This window comes from Phyllostomus discolor, chromosome 5 (genome assembly GCF_004126475.2).
Source record: "Phyllostomus discolor isolate MPI-MPIP mPhyDis1 chromosome 5, mPhyDis1.pri.v3, whole genome shotgun sequence".
In the NCBI taxonomy this organism is placed as follows: domain Eukaryota; kingdom Metazoa; phylum Chordata; class Mammalia; order Chiroptera; family Phyllostomidae; genus Phyllostomus; species Phyllostomus discolor.
This window is the reverse complement of record NC_040907.2, coordinates 55030143-55044992: the sequence shown is the minus strand read 5'-3', so window position 1 is coordinate 55044992 and position 14850 is coordinate 55030143. Positions and strand designations below refer to the sequence as shown.

Below are 14850 nucleotides of genomic sequence, written 5' to 3'. Positions count from 1 at the left end.
TAGTGTTTTGGGATTCTTTGGATATATTTCCAGAAGTAGAATCACTGGGTCATAAGGCAGATCCGTTTTTAATTTTTTGATGTAACTCTATACTTCTTTCCACAGTGGCTACACCAGTCTGCATTTCCACCAAGAGTTCAAAAGGGTTTCCCTTCTCCACATCTTCACCAGAACTTATTGTTTGTTAATTTATTGATGGTAGCCATTCTGTCAGGTGTGAGGTAATATCTCATTATGGTTTTAGTTTGTATTTCTCTGATGATTAGTGATGTTGGGCATCTTCTCATATGTCTATTGGCCATCAATATGTCCTCTTTGGAGAAATGTCTATTCAGGTCCTTTACCCATTTTTTAATTAGATTTTTTTGTCTTAAATTTTATAAATTCTTTATAAATTTTGTATTTTAACCCCTTATCAGATGTATCAGTGATGATGTTCTCCCATTCAGTGGGTTGTCTTTTCATTTTGTTGATGGTTTCTTTTGCTGTGCAAAAAACTATTTAGTTTGACATAATCCCATTTTTTTAAATTTTGTTTCCTTGGCCTGAGGAGATATGTCAGAAAAAAATATTGCTACAAGCAATGTCTGAGATTTTACTGCCTCTGTTTTCTTCAAGGATTTTTATGGTTTCAAGTCTAATACTTAAGTCTTTAATCTATTTTTAATTTATTCTTGTGTGTGGTGTAAGAAGGTGGTCTAGTTTATTTTTTTGCATATATCTGTCTGGGGTTGGTAACTTTGGGCAGAGAGCTGAAGAGTCAACCACCAAGATCCATTTGCTCAGTCATTCCTCATATTGCAGAAGCCATCTTTCTTGTGCAGAGCAGTACCCATCATGTGGTATCATCCTGGGGGTGGTAGCAATAGCTCACCCACTGGAATCCCTCTTGCTCTACCCTACGTAGCTTAAACCCAGCTGAGGAGTACAAACAGGCTGAGGCAATTTTAGTGACTAAGCCTAACAGGCAGCCTGCAGGTGGAGGTGAATATTTGAGAGCTCTGAGACTTTAGCTGACCCTCCCTTGTACCTGGTGCCGGTAAAGCCAGCCTTGGGCTCTGGCTGTTGTGGCTCAGTGGATTGAGTGCTGGCCTGTGAACCAAAGGGTCATCAGTTTGATTACCAGTCAGGGCACATACCTAGGTTGTGGGCCAGGTCTCCAGTTGGGGGCTCATGAGAGGCAACCATACGTTGATGTTTCTCTCCCTCTACTTCTCCCTCCCTTCTCCTCTCTGTAGAAATAAATAAATAAAATCTAAAACAAAACAAAACAGGTACGCAGCTTGGTTCTTTCAGCACACACCCAGGCCCAGCAGAGGGAGCCACAAGATATGGACCCTGATAGCTCCAACAGATTGCCCAGGGCCAGTCACAGTATCTGACATAGGACTGAACCAGAGTCTTTGCAGATCTACCTAATAAGTAAACAAATACAAATAGTCATCCAAAATGGGAAGACAAAGAAACAGGCCCTAAATGAAAGAACAAGAGAATTCTCCAGAAGAAAAGCTAAATGCAGAAGAAGAGCTAAATGAAATGGAGGCAAACAGCTTATCAGATATAGAGTTCAAAGTAATGGTTAAAAAGATGTTCAACAGCATGAAAAAAGACATAGGAACCATAAAAAGGATCAGTTCAAAATAAAGAATGAAATATCTGAAATAAACAATACATTGGAAGGAGTAGGTTAAGTGAAGCAAATAGTAGGTTAGGATCGAATCAGCAATTTGGGAGACAAGGTAGAAAAAACCTAATCGGTGCAGCAAAAAGAAAAAAAGAATTTTAAAAAATGAGACTACTTTAAGGGACCTTTGGGGCAACATGAAGCATAACAACATCCTCATCATAGGGATACCAGAAGGAGAAGAAACAGAGCAAGGCATCAAGAATGTATTTGAAGAAATAATAACTAAAAACTTCCCTAACCTGGTGAAGAAAAGAGACACATAAAAGTCCAGGAAGCACAGAATCCCAAACAAGATGGACGCAAAGAGGCTCACACCAATATACATCATAATTAAAATGGCAAAGCTTAAAGATAAGGGATGTACAACAACTTTTTAAAGCTGTTAAATATAACTTTTTAAAATTATTTGTTCCGATCCAAATAAAGATCATAAGGAACTAGTGCTTATTCATATGATTGATGACAGAGCTGATAGGCTGAAGTTATAAAACTCATGAGTACCTTATCACTATAAGAAAGAGAGAGAGAGAAACCACATTGTATAATTCTAAGCATTTGATTGTTTTTGCCTTTGGAGAGAAAACTAAAACCATTATGCAAAATAACTTAGAAAAAGCCAGAAACTTCTTGGTAATCAAAATTCTCTCCTGAAATATTTACATGATTTAGTTAAGAATGAACTGGAACAATATCAATTGCATTTCCTTGAAATCAGAAATCAATTCTAAAGTAGCTGGGAAGCATTGCTAAAGAAGTGCTTGGATAAGTGTCTACAATCTGAAAATGGGATAAGGTTGGATAGAATTCAACAATGAAATCATATTCTCACCTGCACAAAATAATACAAAACTATGCTTTTCTGTGAAAAATAAAATACTCCACAACCACTATACATTATGTATTGCATCATTTCGAACATGCTTTTTCTATTTGCTGTTCTGACAGTTGTCTAAAGCTAATTGATTTGTCTGCTGATAATTCTGAAAACTACTGCATGAAATACTAAAGTATAGCAACTTTTTAAATAGTTATTTGACTGTGTATAAAGTTTTACACTTAAGGTGTATGCATATGTGTGTGTGTTATGTGCTCACATACATGCCTTATAACTACATGGGTTTTGGTGCCCATATACTAAGTGCCATATAAAGTTTCTCCTGAATCAACTCCTATTGCTGTTACTGTATGTGTAGCAATGTATGGGCTTTAGACAGTAACATATTCAGTTTATGTTTTGTTTTCTGAATGCCTTCTTTGTATCCTATAGGTGTAAGCTCTGTTTAGCAATATGTAGAAGAGTCATAAAGGAGTAATTGCTCTTTTATTTACAAGACTACACATTTGCAGTGAGATAACCAGGTTTGAGTCCTATCCACCCCACTTATTTTTGTCTGAATGGCCCTGTGGAAGTCACTTAACTTTGCCAATCCTCTGTTTCTTCACTGAGAAACTGAGTCTCGTGGTAGCAATCCCACAGGAGAACCAAGTGACATACATGAATAATAAAGCACTGCCAAATGTTAGCTAATATTTTTAATCTTTATGCTTGAAAGAACACATGGCTCATGTGCTCCTGGATTCAAAGGGGAGAAGAAGGTTTAATGCGTGTTTATGGATTGTTGACAGGATCTCAGGCCTTGCATAAAGCAGCATATGCATATATATTGATAGATGGATAAATCAGTCAGGGACAAATATTGAGATCCAGGACAAGCAATATTTGCTTGCTTTTCAAAGCATAGTAAATCTAAATTTGAGTCTCAAATTGCAGTCAGCGTATCTAGGAATCTGCAGCACATCTCTCCTGTTATTGAAAGAGATAGCTGCCTAATAAATGTAAACTTTGTTGTAAAATTGTTTAATAGAATTCACAGTTATGGGAAGACAAACACACTTGAGGTATTAATGGAGGGTATGAATTCCATATATATAGACAAAGAGAGGTGTCAGACTTAGCATCAATTATTGTTTCACAGAAGAAGGTAGGCAATAAAAGAAAGTGACTGCTAATGAAAGAGAATGCCCACTGATCCATTGTCACCACCCCTCTTAACCTAGAGTAAACATTAAGAGTGGAATAAACATCTAAATTTTGGGCATAGTGAATAAATGCCATATATACATATGAAATCCCATTGTACTCAAGCTTTCTGTACCATTTAATACCCAGGATCCTTCATATGTTGAAACCCTTTATATCCAAATTACTGTGATACTATAGTATCCTTGTTTTCCTCATACCACTCTCACCAATCCTTCTTTGTCTCCTCAATGTCTATTCAGTAACTCTTTAAGTCTCTGAATACTCTTATGCTCAGTCATTGGCCATTTATTAGAGCCAATTAATACCATTAAGCTATTGTTACGGTTGCAAATATAACCTCTGCACACATAATTTCCAAAAAGTTGAATTAAGTTCCAACTTCTTCATTGAATGTCAGTTTTATATTTGTAAATGATTAAAGAACATTTCCACTTGAAAATATGGATGTCAACAGCAAATTTACATGTCTGGAGCTAAGGGATTACTCCTCCAAATTGAATCCTTCACCCAATCCTTTTTCTCTGTCTGTTTAATCATTATACCATCACTCTGGATGCTATACTAAATCATGTAGTCCAAGAAATCCTGTTGAACACATTATTTATTGAGTCTCCAATTACTGTCTTGCTCAAAATATCTCTATGGCTCCCCATTTCCTATTGGAAAAATTCTATTGGATATAAGTGTTTTTTAAAAGTGGGAACTTCTGTGTTCTATTAATCTATCAAATCACATCATTTAGTCTTATATATACAGTTTACACTGTAAACTACAATAATTTCTTATTGAATTGAATTAAACTCCTTGAAGTTATATTCTCAGTTCCTAGTCTGGTCCATTTCTAACATCCACATTTACCTATAGGAACTATTCATGATTTGTTTCATGTTATCATTCTATTTACTTTCACCTAAATGTGCTCATCTCCTTCTTCCTTCCCATTTTTGCATGGGATTTTTCTTTTTTACTGTGTTCAGTTCTTACCGCTCTTCAAAGATCAGCCCAATTTCAAACCCTTCTCTTAAATCTCTCCTTAAATCTTGTAGTTTACATTGATCTCTATTCCCAGTGAACTAATACTTGTAATTTTGTGTTCTTTGATATTCTTTGCTATGTAATTATCATTTTTCAAATTATTCCTATTTATTAAATTGACTCTGACTTTTTACTCTTTCCTCTTCCTTAATTATGGCTATATTGTTATTTTACTTTTAAATTGTTTATATAATTTTCCTTGTGTGTTCATTTTGTGTGTCTAGCTATACTATAAAGTGTTTAGGGGAAAATATTATTTCATATTTTATTGTATTATTTACATATTCTAGCATTATGCTGTGAAAAAATGGAGGCTCAAAAATATTTGTTAAATGAATGATTGACTATGGGGACAAAGAAAATACATTGAAAGTGGCACTTACTGCAATTAATATTTTCAAAATAAATAATTCAAAGAAAAAATCTGCATTTTTTAAATATGACATTTTTAGGTTTTTGGGACACCATTTTCCTTTAAAATCTGATCTGTAACTTAATTAGTCCATTATATAAGAAGGGAATAAAGGCTAATATGTACATATATATATATATATACTTGTTTTATGCACCATCAATGATTAACTCTATAAGTCATTAAATATTACAACAGCTAATGAAGGAAGTCGGTGAATCCATGGAAAATTGTAAAACAAGAGAGGGACCTATTTGGAACAATATTAGCAGAGTTTTTCCAAAGGCTGGTAGAATCAATATGATAGTTTCTTCCAAAGTATGACTTTACAAAGCAAGAAAAAAGTTATTTGAATAGGAGATGAAGAGACCAAACTCTTTACCACCTTGCTTTTGATCCTGTTTTACTTTTATCACTTATATGTAATCAGCTTAGCACAAGACAAAAAGAATTTTGTTTTGCAAAACACATTCTGTCATTTTCCTGGCATTCAGAGCTTGAATGTTTCACTAGAGTTTAAGGTCTACATCATACATTTTTCCATTCTGGCTCCTTAATTTTTACCTTTCATTTATGGCTTCATTTGTCTTTTTAATAAAACATTTATATTTATGTGATTCTAATTGGATTTCCATTCTCCTAAGTAACACAAATTCACTTATATTTATAATGAATCTCACTAAAAAGATTTATTTTGTGGGAAATAAGATGATATAGTAAAGAATGAAAATGTCAACATAAAGGAAACTATTTTGCTGTTAATAAGATAGGTTATATTTTTTGAAAGAAAGAGCCCTTCACAGTTACAGTTAACATATGTAAATTATACCTATTGTATAGGTTTTATGTATAATTTTATATGCAGGTCTATTTAGTTGCAATTGGTGTGTGTGTGTGTTTGTGTATGTGCGTGTGTGAAGAAAATACAATTTAACTTCAAACATGATTAAAAGGGAACAATAGATAACTATGTAGTAATGAAGAACTAAGAATTCTCATTTGTAACATCGTTGACCTCACATGTGGTTACCACAATTAATAACGTGTGAAAATAAAGGGTAATATTATAAAACTTTTCAGTAAACTGTCCGGGCTTCCGGACATGGCTCTCCATAGCTTTGTCATTTGTAAAGATAATCACTGTACAAGAACCTTGGTATGATAGCTATCAAATGGAAATAATAATAAAGACTATTTCATGAGGATTTGTGAAGTAAATGAAATAAAGAATGCAAATAAAAGTGCTTTGTATATATAAAATTAGTATTTCAACAATTAAGTTTAAGACCATATCCAAAGCCTTTCCATGGCCACTAAAACGCTCTGTGATCTGGACTGTAACCACCCACCTGACCACATCTCCCTCATTCTACTTCCCGCTGACATTGCACTAACTTTGGCTCACTCATGTCCCTCAAACACTCCTAGCTCCTTCCACCTCAGGGTTTTTGTATGTGCTATTATATATATAATATATATTTTTACTATATAACTTTTAAAATAGTGCCTACTTCATCATCACTACGTTTTCAATTTACATTTTATTATTTTCTAGTACATTGTAAACCTTTTACTTTATTTTCTTATTCTCAACAACTAAACTCTAAAATAATAAATATTTGCCTGTTTTTCTTGCTATGTCACTTCGACAATGAGAACAGTATCTGGTGTACAACAGATGATTAAAAAAGCAAATAATGCTTAAATGAATGAATGAATGATCTTTCACTGAGTACTCATGAAGCAATCAGCAAAATGCTTTATATGGATTATCTAATTTAATCATTACAATAGGCCATTTCTATTCCTATTTTATAAATGAAGAAAACAGAGATGTCTTGTGGCACAGTAACTTGCCTGAGGTAAACAATAGTAAGTGATGGAAACTGAACTGATTCCAAAACTTAGGCTCCTAGTTACTGTTATAAAGCCTCTGCATATCCAGGCATTTGTATATTAATTAATGTTTGATTACATTGCTCTAAAATAGACTGAATTGACTATCAAAAGAATATTTATAACATAATTTGATCCCCAAAATAAACAAGCGGGTTCAATAGTAAAAAATAAACCAACTTCCAGAAAGCCAGCATTTGAAAATAGATGTGAACAAGAATACAAAGAGGCAGGTTGACTTTTACAGATGAGTAAGGTGGGACTTACCTCCAGGTGGCCAGCCATGGTAGCTATATGCAGGGCAGTGAGACCGCCATACCCGACCTGCTGTATATCAGCTCCACTGTGAAGTAGGGAAGTAATCAGTTCTGCGCTATCCTGTAAGGAAACACATTTTTAGTGTTACCCTTCTACTAATAGCAGGTTTGAATGCTGTGCAACAGGGTGTATTGATTTTCTGACTGTCAGCCAGTATAGGTGCCCAAAGAAAACTTAAGTGTGATCTCTGGCATAAGAGCACATGAGATAGCATAGAGCAGTTTTCAGATGGTAGAAATACAGGAACACATGAGAGAACCATTCAGTTTCAATCAATCCTTCACCACTTGACTGTGAAAGACAGAAGGGACATTTACCTATAGTGAGGCTCTTGCAAATTGAACTCAATCTTACAAGTAGGTCACTCCAATAAGTGTCCTTGTTCCAATAACTGCAGTATTTGAACTGGCTGCAGTGGACTGTTTCACTGTAGTTCAGTAATTGCTTCTTCTCTGATACACATAGGTATGCTTTTTCTCATACTATCCTTTCTCTTGCCTTGTATTATCAAGAGAAATCACTGCCCTGACTGGGGGCTTAGTTGGTTGGAGCATTATGCCATACATCAAACGATTGCAGGTTCCATTCCCAGTCAGAGCACAAACCTAGGTTGCCGGTTTGTCCTGTAAGGGCGTGGAAGGCAGCCAGTTGATGTTCTCTCTCACATCCATGTTTCTCTTCCTCTCTTTCCCTGCAACCCCACACCACCACAACCTTCCCCTCTTCCTAAAATCAATAATAAGATTTTTAAATCTCCTCAGTGAGTAGTTAAAAAAAGAGAGAAACCACCAATCATGTTTCTTCCAGTTGGGCCATTGGGACCTCACCACTGTCTGAATTCACCCCCACAGTTTCTAGAGGTAACTGTCTCTTTACCAGATCAGATGTAATCATCCCTCTCATCTCTGCAGTCAGATGATCTTTTTGAAGTCCCTCTTTATTTTGGTTTCATAAAGCCATATATTCCTGATTTCCTTCTCTTTACCTCTTCTTTGTCTCTGTCTTCAAGGTTAGTGATTTAGCAGTTTTGCTGTTTCTCATTCTAAATGCCACCTTTGGTAATTATACAATCTGATAACTTCCTCTTTAGTGCTGACTTCTTTGCCAAGCACAGATCTCATCTGTTGTGCCTATCAATGGCATCTCAAATTAGAAATTCAAAGTTGCTTTTGAAAATACCATTCATAATTTTCCCAGGGTGATGTCATCTCCTAGCATCCCTATTTATATTAATGGCACTTTCTTATACTAACGTACCTTCAATCCCTTCAACTCAATCAGCTTTAGTTATTGCTGGTTTTAACTTGAGAATACTTCTCACATTTTTTCTCTTTATTTCTATCATCCTCCTCCATTTTACATAGCCTCCTTGACTAACCCTTTTCTCATTGTAGTCCAGCCTCCACATTGCTACCAGATAAGGTTTCATACACACAGTTTCAATTATATCAGTCTCTCTTTCAATAAACTTTCTATACATACAACAAATATTTATGGAGACTGTAGGCTTTGTTTGGAGCCATGGAAACACTGCAGTGAGTACCACAGTTAAATCTCTGTTTTCATGGAGCTTATATTTTTCCTGTGTATGTGAGAAAAGAGAGAGAAGATAAACAAATAAGAAAATGTTATATAAAATATCATAAAGTACCAATAGCTTTGAGATAAAACAGACAAATGACAAAGTAGGCTACTTTAATTTGTGAAGTCAAGGAAAGCTTCACTTTGACAAGAGATCTTTTAGGTAAATATACAGTAAATACCAAAAAGAAAAAATCCAAGCCACATTTTCAGGGATGGATATTTGAGGTTAGCAAGTAGTTACTGTAAAAGTCCTAAGATGGAAATAAACTTAGTGTGGTTGAAGGCCCGTGTTGAGTAGGAAGGAGGTTTTTTAAAAAAGAGAAAAGTAGTAGCCCTAGTAAAGGGAAAAGATCAAAGATCTATGTTGTTTTCAAAATATATTAAATGTAGTCAAGTCTTTCTATAAAGTGCAATATTCATTACAGTCATTTGCCCAAAATGTCTACAGTTTTATTCACTGAAAAAAATTATAAAATAAACACTGATTAACATAAAAAGGGGGAACAAAGACATCTGATCTTGTAGGGTCTCATAGGGCATGGTATTCAGTGTTTGAATTTTTTCCCAGTGAAATAGCAGGGGAATGGCAGTATATGAGTTAAAGAAGACTCAAAAATAGTAGTTTTTGAGGTAGAAATAAATTATTTCTTTTTCAATTATTTTGTTTTTAAAATTTGAGATACTTAAAATGCACAATTAAGACTGTACATACTAAAATTAGCCTCCCTAGTTAGAATTCCAACTCAACTAATGACTATGTGAACTGGGAGTAAGTTATATAACCCTTTTACACTAATTGCCTTGGTTATAAAAGGGGGACAATAACGATATCCACCTGATGTAATACACATATAAACTGTGTATCTACAATTGATATGATAATACATATAAAACACATTAAAGATATCTGCCAAATAATACTCAGTAAAACTCATTACCATTGGACATTGAAATCTGGGACTCAATATAGCACTCAATGGAAATTTCCAAATAAGATAGTGATGTGACTTCACCATCTTAGTTTCTCTTTCTCGTTTCTTTTCTCCTCCCCATAACTTCACTTCCTCTACCTCACTAGTTACCCACTGAAATAGCTAGATATAAAACATAAGAAAACTCTGAACTCATACTAGAAGTTAGAAAATGCCTACTAGTTTTACCTCCTCCAGAAAAAAATTCACAGGAGTTAACTCCAACCTCATAATAACCTTTAATTTTGAATGATGAGGGCTAAAGACAAGAGTGTTCTCTGAGATAAATGGGAAATATATTATCTTAAAATATTTTCCCCTGTAGATGGGCAGGCATTTAAATGCAGGGAAGCAGAGAAGGTCTTTTTAAGCATAGAGGCTTTTTTTTTTTTAAATAGAGGGGAAATATGATAAGTCTGAGCAAATGAAAGTATTGAAAACAATATAAGATAAATGACAAATTGGAGAAATACAACATATAAAACAGACAAATGGTTGGTATATTTAATATATGAAGAACTCTTACAAATCAGAAGAAAGATGGATTCTCTTTAATTCAACAAATATTTATTAATGAATGTCTACCTTATGGCAAGCACTGTACTAAACTAAATTAAAATAAATGATATGTAAATCATGGAGCATAACATATTTATCTAGCAGGCAGATGATAGTAAACACACATTTATCCTTTCCTGCTTTGTATTTTTTCCTTATTTAGCCAAAATTTGTGGGATTTAAAAGAATGCATTTATGTTATAATTCCTTTAGAACAGTCAAATGATAAGGTCAAAAGTTAAAAGTACTAAATTACCCTTTAATATGTTGGTTGGATTTCTCAAGTCGACCTCTGACTGATCTAAATACTTTTTTACTAAATACTACCAAAAAGAACTTTTATCTTTCCAAGCTATGCTAAAAGAATATAATAAAACAATCATTGCTACTTATTAATTGCTTGTTAGGTACCATGTAAAATATTTTATCTACATCATATCTTTCAAGAATTATAATTCACCCATGTGATAAATAGGATAGCTGACCCCTGAATAACATGGCTTGAACTACACATGTCCACTTAATGTGGATTTTTCTTAATAAACACAGTCAGTCCTTCAGATCCATGGAGTTTCACATCCTCAGTTTTAGTCAATGGTGGAAGAAAACAGTATTTTTGCATTTATAACTGTGGTTCTACAACATAGAATCCCAACCAAAAATACTGTTTTCAATCCACAGTTGTTTGGATCTGTGGATGTGAAGGGCCTACTTTAAGTTTTTGAATATGCAAAAGTCATATGTGAATTTTCCACTGGCAAGGTGTCCCTTATGTTATTCAAGGGTCAATTGTATTAAGTCTATTTTATAGCTGATGAAAGTCAGAATCAAAGAATTTAAATTAGTTGTAGAACCCTACATGTTTTGTAAGCACTGGTGCTAGGTACAAAGTCAAGTTTGCTTGACTCCAAAGTCCATTCTTCATTTTTGACTTCCCATTGTGTTTTAGCTGATCTTTCCACATAAATCTCATACACTCCTAAGTCCCTCTAAGAGTTTGCTTTTCAAGCTGGCATACCATATCATAAATGCTTCTTTCATGTACATTTAAATGGAAACTTAACTGGGATTTGAACTTAGTTCTTCTGACTTTGAATCCTATACTTTTCTCAGTACATGTTACCTTCAACCTACAATGACCTCTCTACTCCCAAGTTTTTGCCTTTCCTGTGCAAGCCCTGACTCTTTGCTTTTCACTTGTAAAAAAAAAAGAAGGATCTAATATCTGCTGTATAAGGCTGTAATAAGGATAAAAATTGCATTATTTATATGCAAACATTTGTAAACTCAAGATCCTTATGAGTATAACTTTATATGTTTATATTAAACCTATCACCCCAAGACAGACCTAACTATATTGAAACATTCACCATATGTTTCAGTCTGTTCTGTCTCTAAAGATGTTTATCATGAAGTAACTCAATTTCTTCACCTGTAAGATCTCAGAGTTTGCTAAATTGTTTTCTGTAATATCTTGAACACCTCTAGTATTTTGATGTTCCCTGAAGTGCCCCATCAAGCTCCAAGGCAGAGCGGAAGTTGGTTTGGAAAGAAGACTGAATTTCTGCATGTGAAAATAGAGATATATAAAGAAATATTTTAATAATGTATTTATCTAAGTGGCTTTCTTTATTGACCCAATTTACCTAGCACAGTAATTGTCACATCCTATTTGTGTTTGTCAGGGAAAAAGTCATAAAAGCAGTTTTGTACTCAAGAGAATATGAAGGTTTATTCTAGGATAAGGCAGTATGCAGAGCTTCAGTATGAAATGTACTTAGTTCCAGGCATTAAAATTTAATGGACTAGATCTGCCTCATGCGTCTGCTTATGAAGGTTCACACCTACATATGCTTCTTGTTGAAATAATTCTTAATTTTTCTTCACAAAAATATCAATTATTAAGGATTTTAATGTGATGGAAATCTTGACTTTGCTAGAATTTTGGGGGGAAAAAAGAACACACTCTTAAATTGAGAACTTGTACTCTTTTCAGGGTAAAGCATCTAAATTTGCTGTATTTTTTATTCTGAAATGCTTTATTTTTAATTGTATTTTTTCATTACCATTTATTACATTTACACTCACCTGCCCCCTGTAATCACTACTTTGTAGTCCATGTCCATGAGTTCCTTTGACCTATTATTTTTTTTCTCATTACCACTGCTGACCCCTCCTTTTTTACTTTTTTAGCTGCCCATAATCACTTTCTTCCTGTGGGCTGTTTCCAAGTGACCTTTGAATATACTTTTCCTCTTATTCAATAGTGTAGTGATGATTTAATAGGGAGAGGCTAATCAGAATTTCTAGGAATTTTGGAGAATGAAAACACATGCCATTTGAAAAGCAAATTGAATATTATAGTTTCTTTAATTTGTTTTCACTTGTATTTTATTTATTTTAGAATAAAATAATTAAACAGGCTAAATTTTTATATTTATGCAAAGGGACAAGAATAAAAAGATTGAAAAACACTGTTGTAAAAATTTTTCTGTGATCCTGCTACACCTCAAGATAATGACCAATCTTTTGCCTTTTGGAAGAGCAGTCACTATTCATAGCCTCCAGTTTCCAAACTTTACTTATTTTTAATCCATTTTTATACTTTCTATTCCCCAAAATTTACTAAAGTATCTCTTACAGAGATATCTGGCAATTTCCAATTCTAATGGCCAATGTAAAATAATATTTTGCCCAAATCAGTACGATTATCCTTCCTTTCAAGTACTTTTCTTTTTCTTAGTCAACAAAGATTTATAATTTCATTCAATTATTTCTGCAACACATATTTACTGATGAACATGTACCAGGAATTGTTTTAAGTGCTCAGAACAAAATGATAAGCAATTTAGATTCAGTCCCTGCCTTTGTGGTATTCATAATTTCTATCAGAGATTATAAACAGGGGAACAGATGAATATGGTCTGCCCTGAGTAGTATTTTATAACTAAAATTTTGAATTAATAGCCAATATTTAAATGTTAGGAAACTTTATATAATTTCTGATTCTCTGAAATTCTGGGAAATACGGGGCTTCCATTCCTACACAGCAACAGCTACCTCAACTTGAACACTGACTGCTCCCTTTCCATTGGGGTACACATTCTGTAACTTGCCATAGTCTCCACCTCTTCTTGCATCTCAAAAACATCGAGTCAAGTGTTAGTTCCCATTTAACTTTGCCATATTATCTGATGCATTCATTCATTTATTTTACCTGCCTCATTCCTGAAGGCATGTAAGACTGATCCCCTAGTCTGGAGAGAGATGTAGAGAAGTAACCAGTAATAAAACCTAGACTCATTCACAGTATCATAAGGTAAGTACAGGTGTTAGGAGAATACATTGGAGGACCACCCAATCCAGACTTGGGTCAGGGAAGGTTCTCCAGGAAATTAGTGCTGCCTACTATGAGAATTGAAGGATAAATTAACATCTTCAGTTACCATCCTATTAAGAGTTTATTGAAAACATGTTAATTAGAAAGATTGTGAAATATTTGGTTACTAAAAATAAATATGAGCATAAAAAATCCATCTTAATGATTATTCTAATTTGGGAGTATAAATGGTTTCTAGTTCCTTGAAATGAGGATTAAGTATTAAAAGGTATTTAAAAGTTGCTATCAACTGGAATAATTACATTAGTCATTTTGTGAATCTTAAGAACAAAATAAAGTTTAATTGTAATTTTTATGATAATCCAAAGACATATATAAAAATAACTGTTTTATAAGTATAAAAATAATAAGATCAAGAAAGGCAAGAAAAAGAAAGGTAATTCCTTTAGATTAAAAGAGATTACAGAGACAAAAAAAGTAAAAATGGATGATTCTGGATTGATCCTAAAGTAGAAGACAGTAAAAGGCTACATATGACACTATTGAGACAATTGGCCAAATCTAAATTTGCACTATAGATTAGATAATAGTTTCTTATCAGTGTTAAATTTTCTGATTTTGATCATTGTATTGTGATTATGTTGGTAAATTTCCTTTTTTCTCAGGAAATAAAGATTAAAGTTTTTAGTAACAATGAGGCAATGTTGCATGTAATTTAATTTCAAAGGGTTCAGGGAAAAATAGTATAATAATGGAGACGAGACAACCTGAATAAAGTGTATACAGGAGTTTCTTACACTATTCTGGCAAGTTTCAAAATAATATTAAATGGAACCCAAAATAACATTAAATGGAACCCTAAATGAATTATATACCTATTGCAGTACTTCAGGGAAGGGATCATTAGAACTAGATTTAATACAATAGTGGTGTGAGTGACTATTTTATATTGTTTCTGCATTTAAAGTGGGATGGCAAATTAAATTTGTTTTTACCTTTGTTAAA

The 14850-nt window shown here is 33.7% G+C and overlaps 1 protein-coding gene across 1 annotated transcript in view; it reads right to left on the bottom strand.

Moving 5' to 3' along the window:
* LOC114496618 (serine/threonine-protein kinase TNNI3K) overlaps positions 1-14850 on the bottom strand; it is a 279002-nt gene that overhangs the window by 249040 nt on the left and 15112 nt on the right. Inside the window, exon 5 of the mRNA XM_028512225.2 lies at positions 7342-7452. Coding sequence (XP_028368026.1) covers positions 7342-7452 — 111 coding nt within the window. The remainder of the gene's footprint in view (positions 1-7341; positions 7453-14850) is intronic.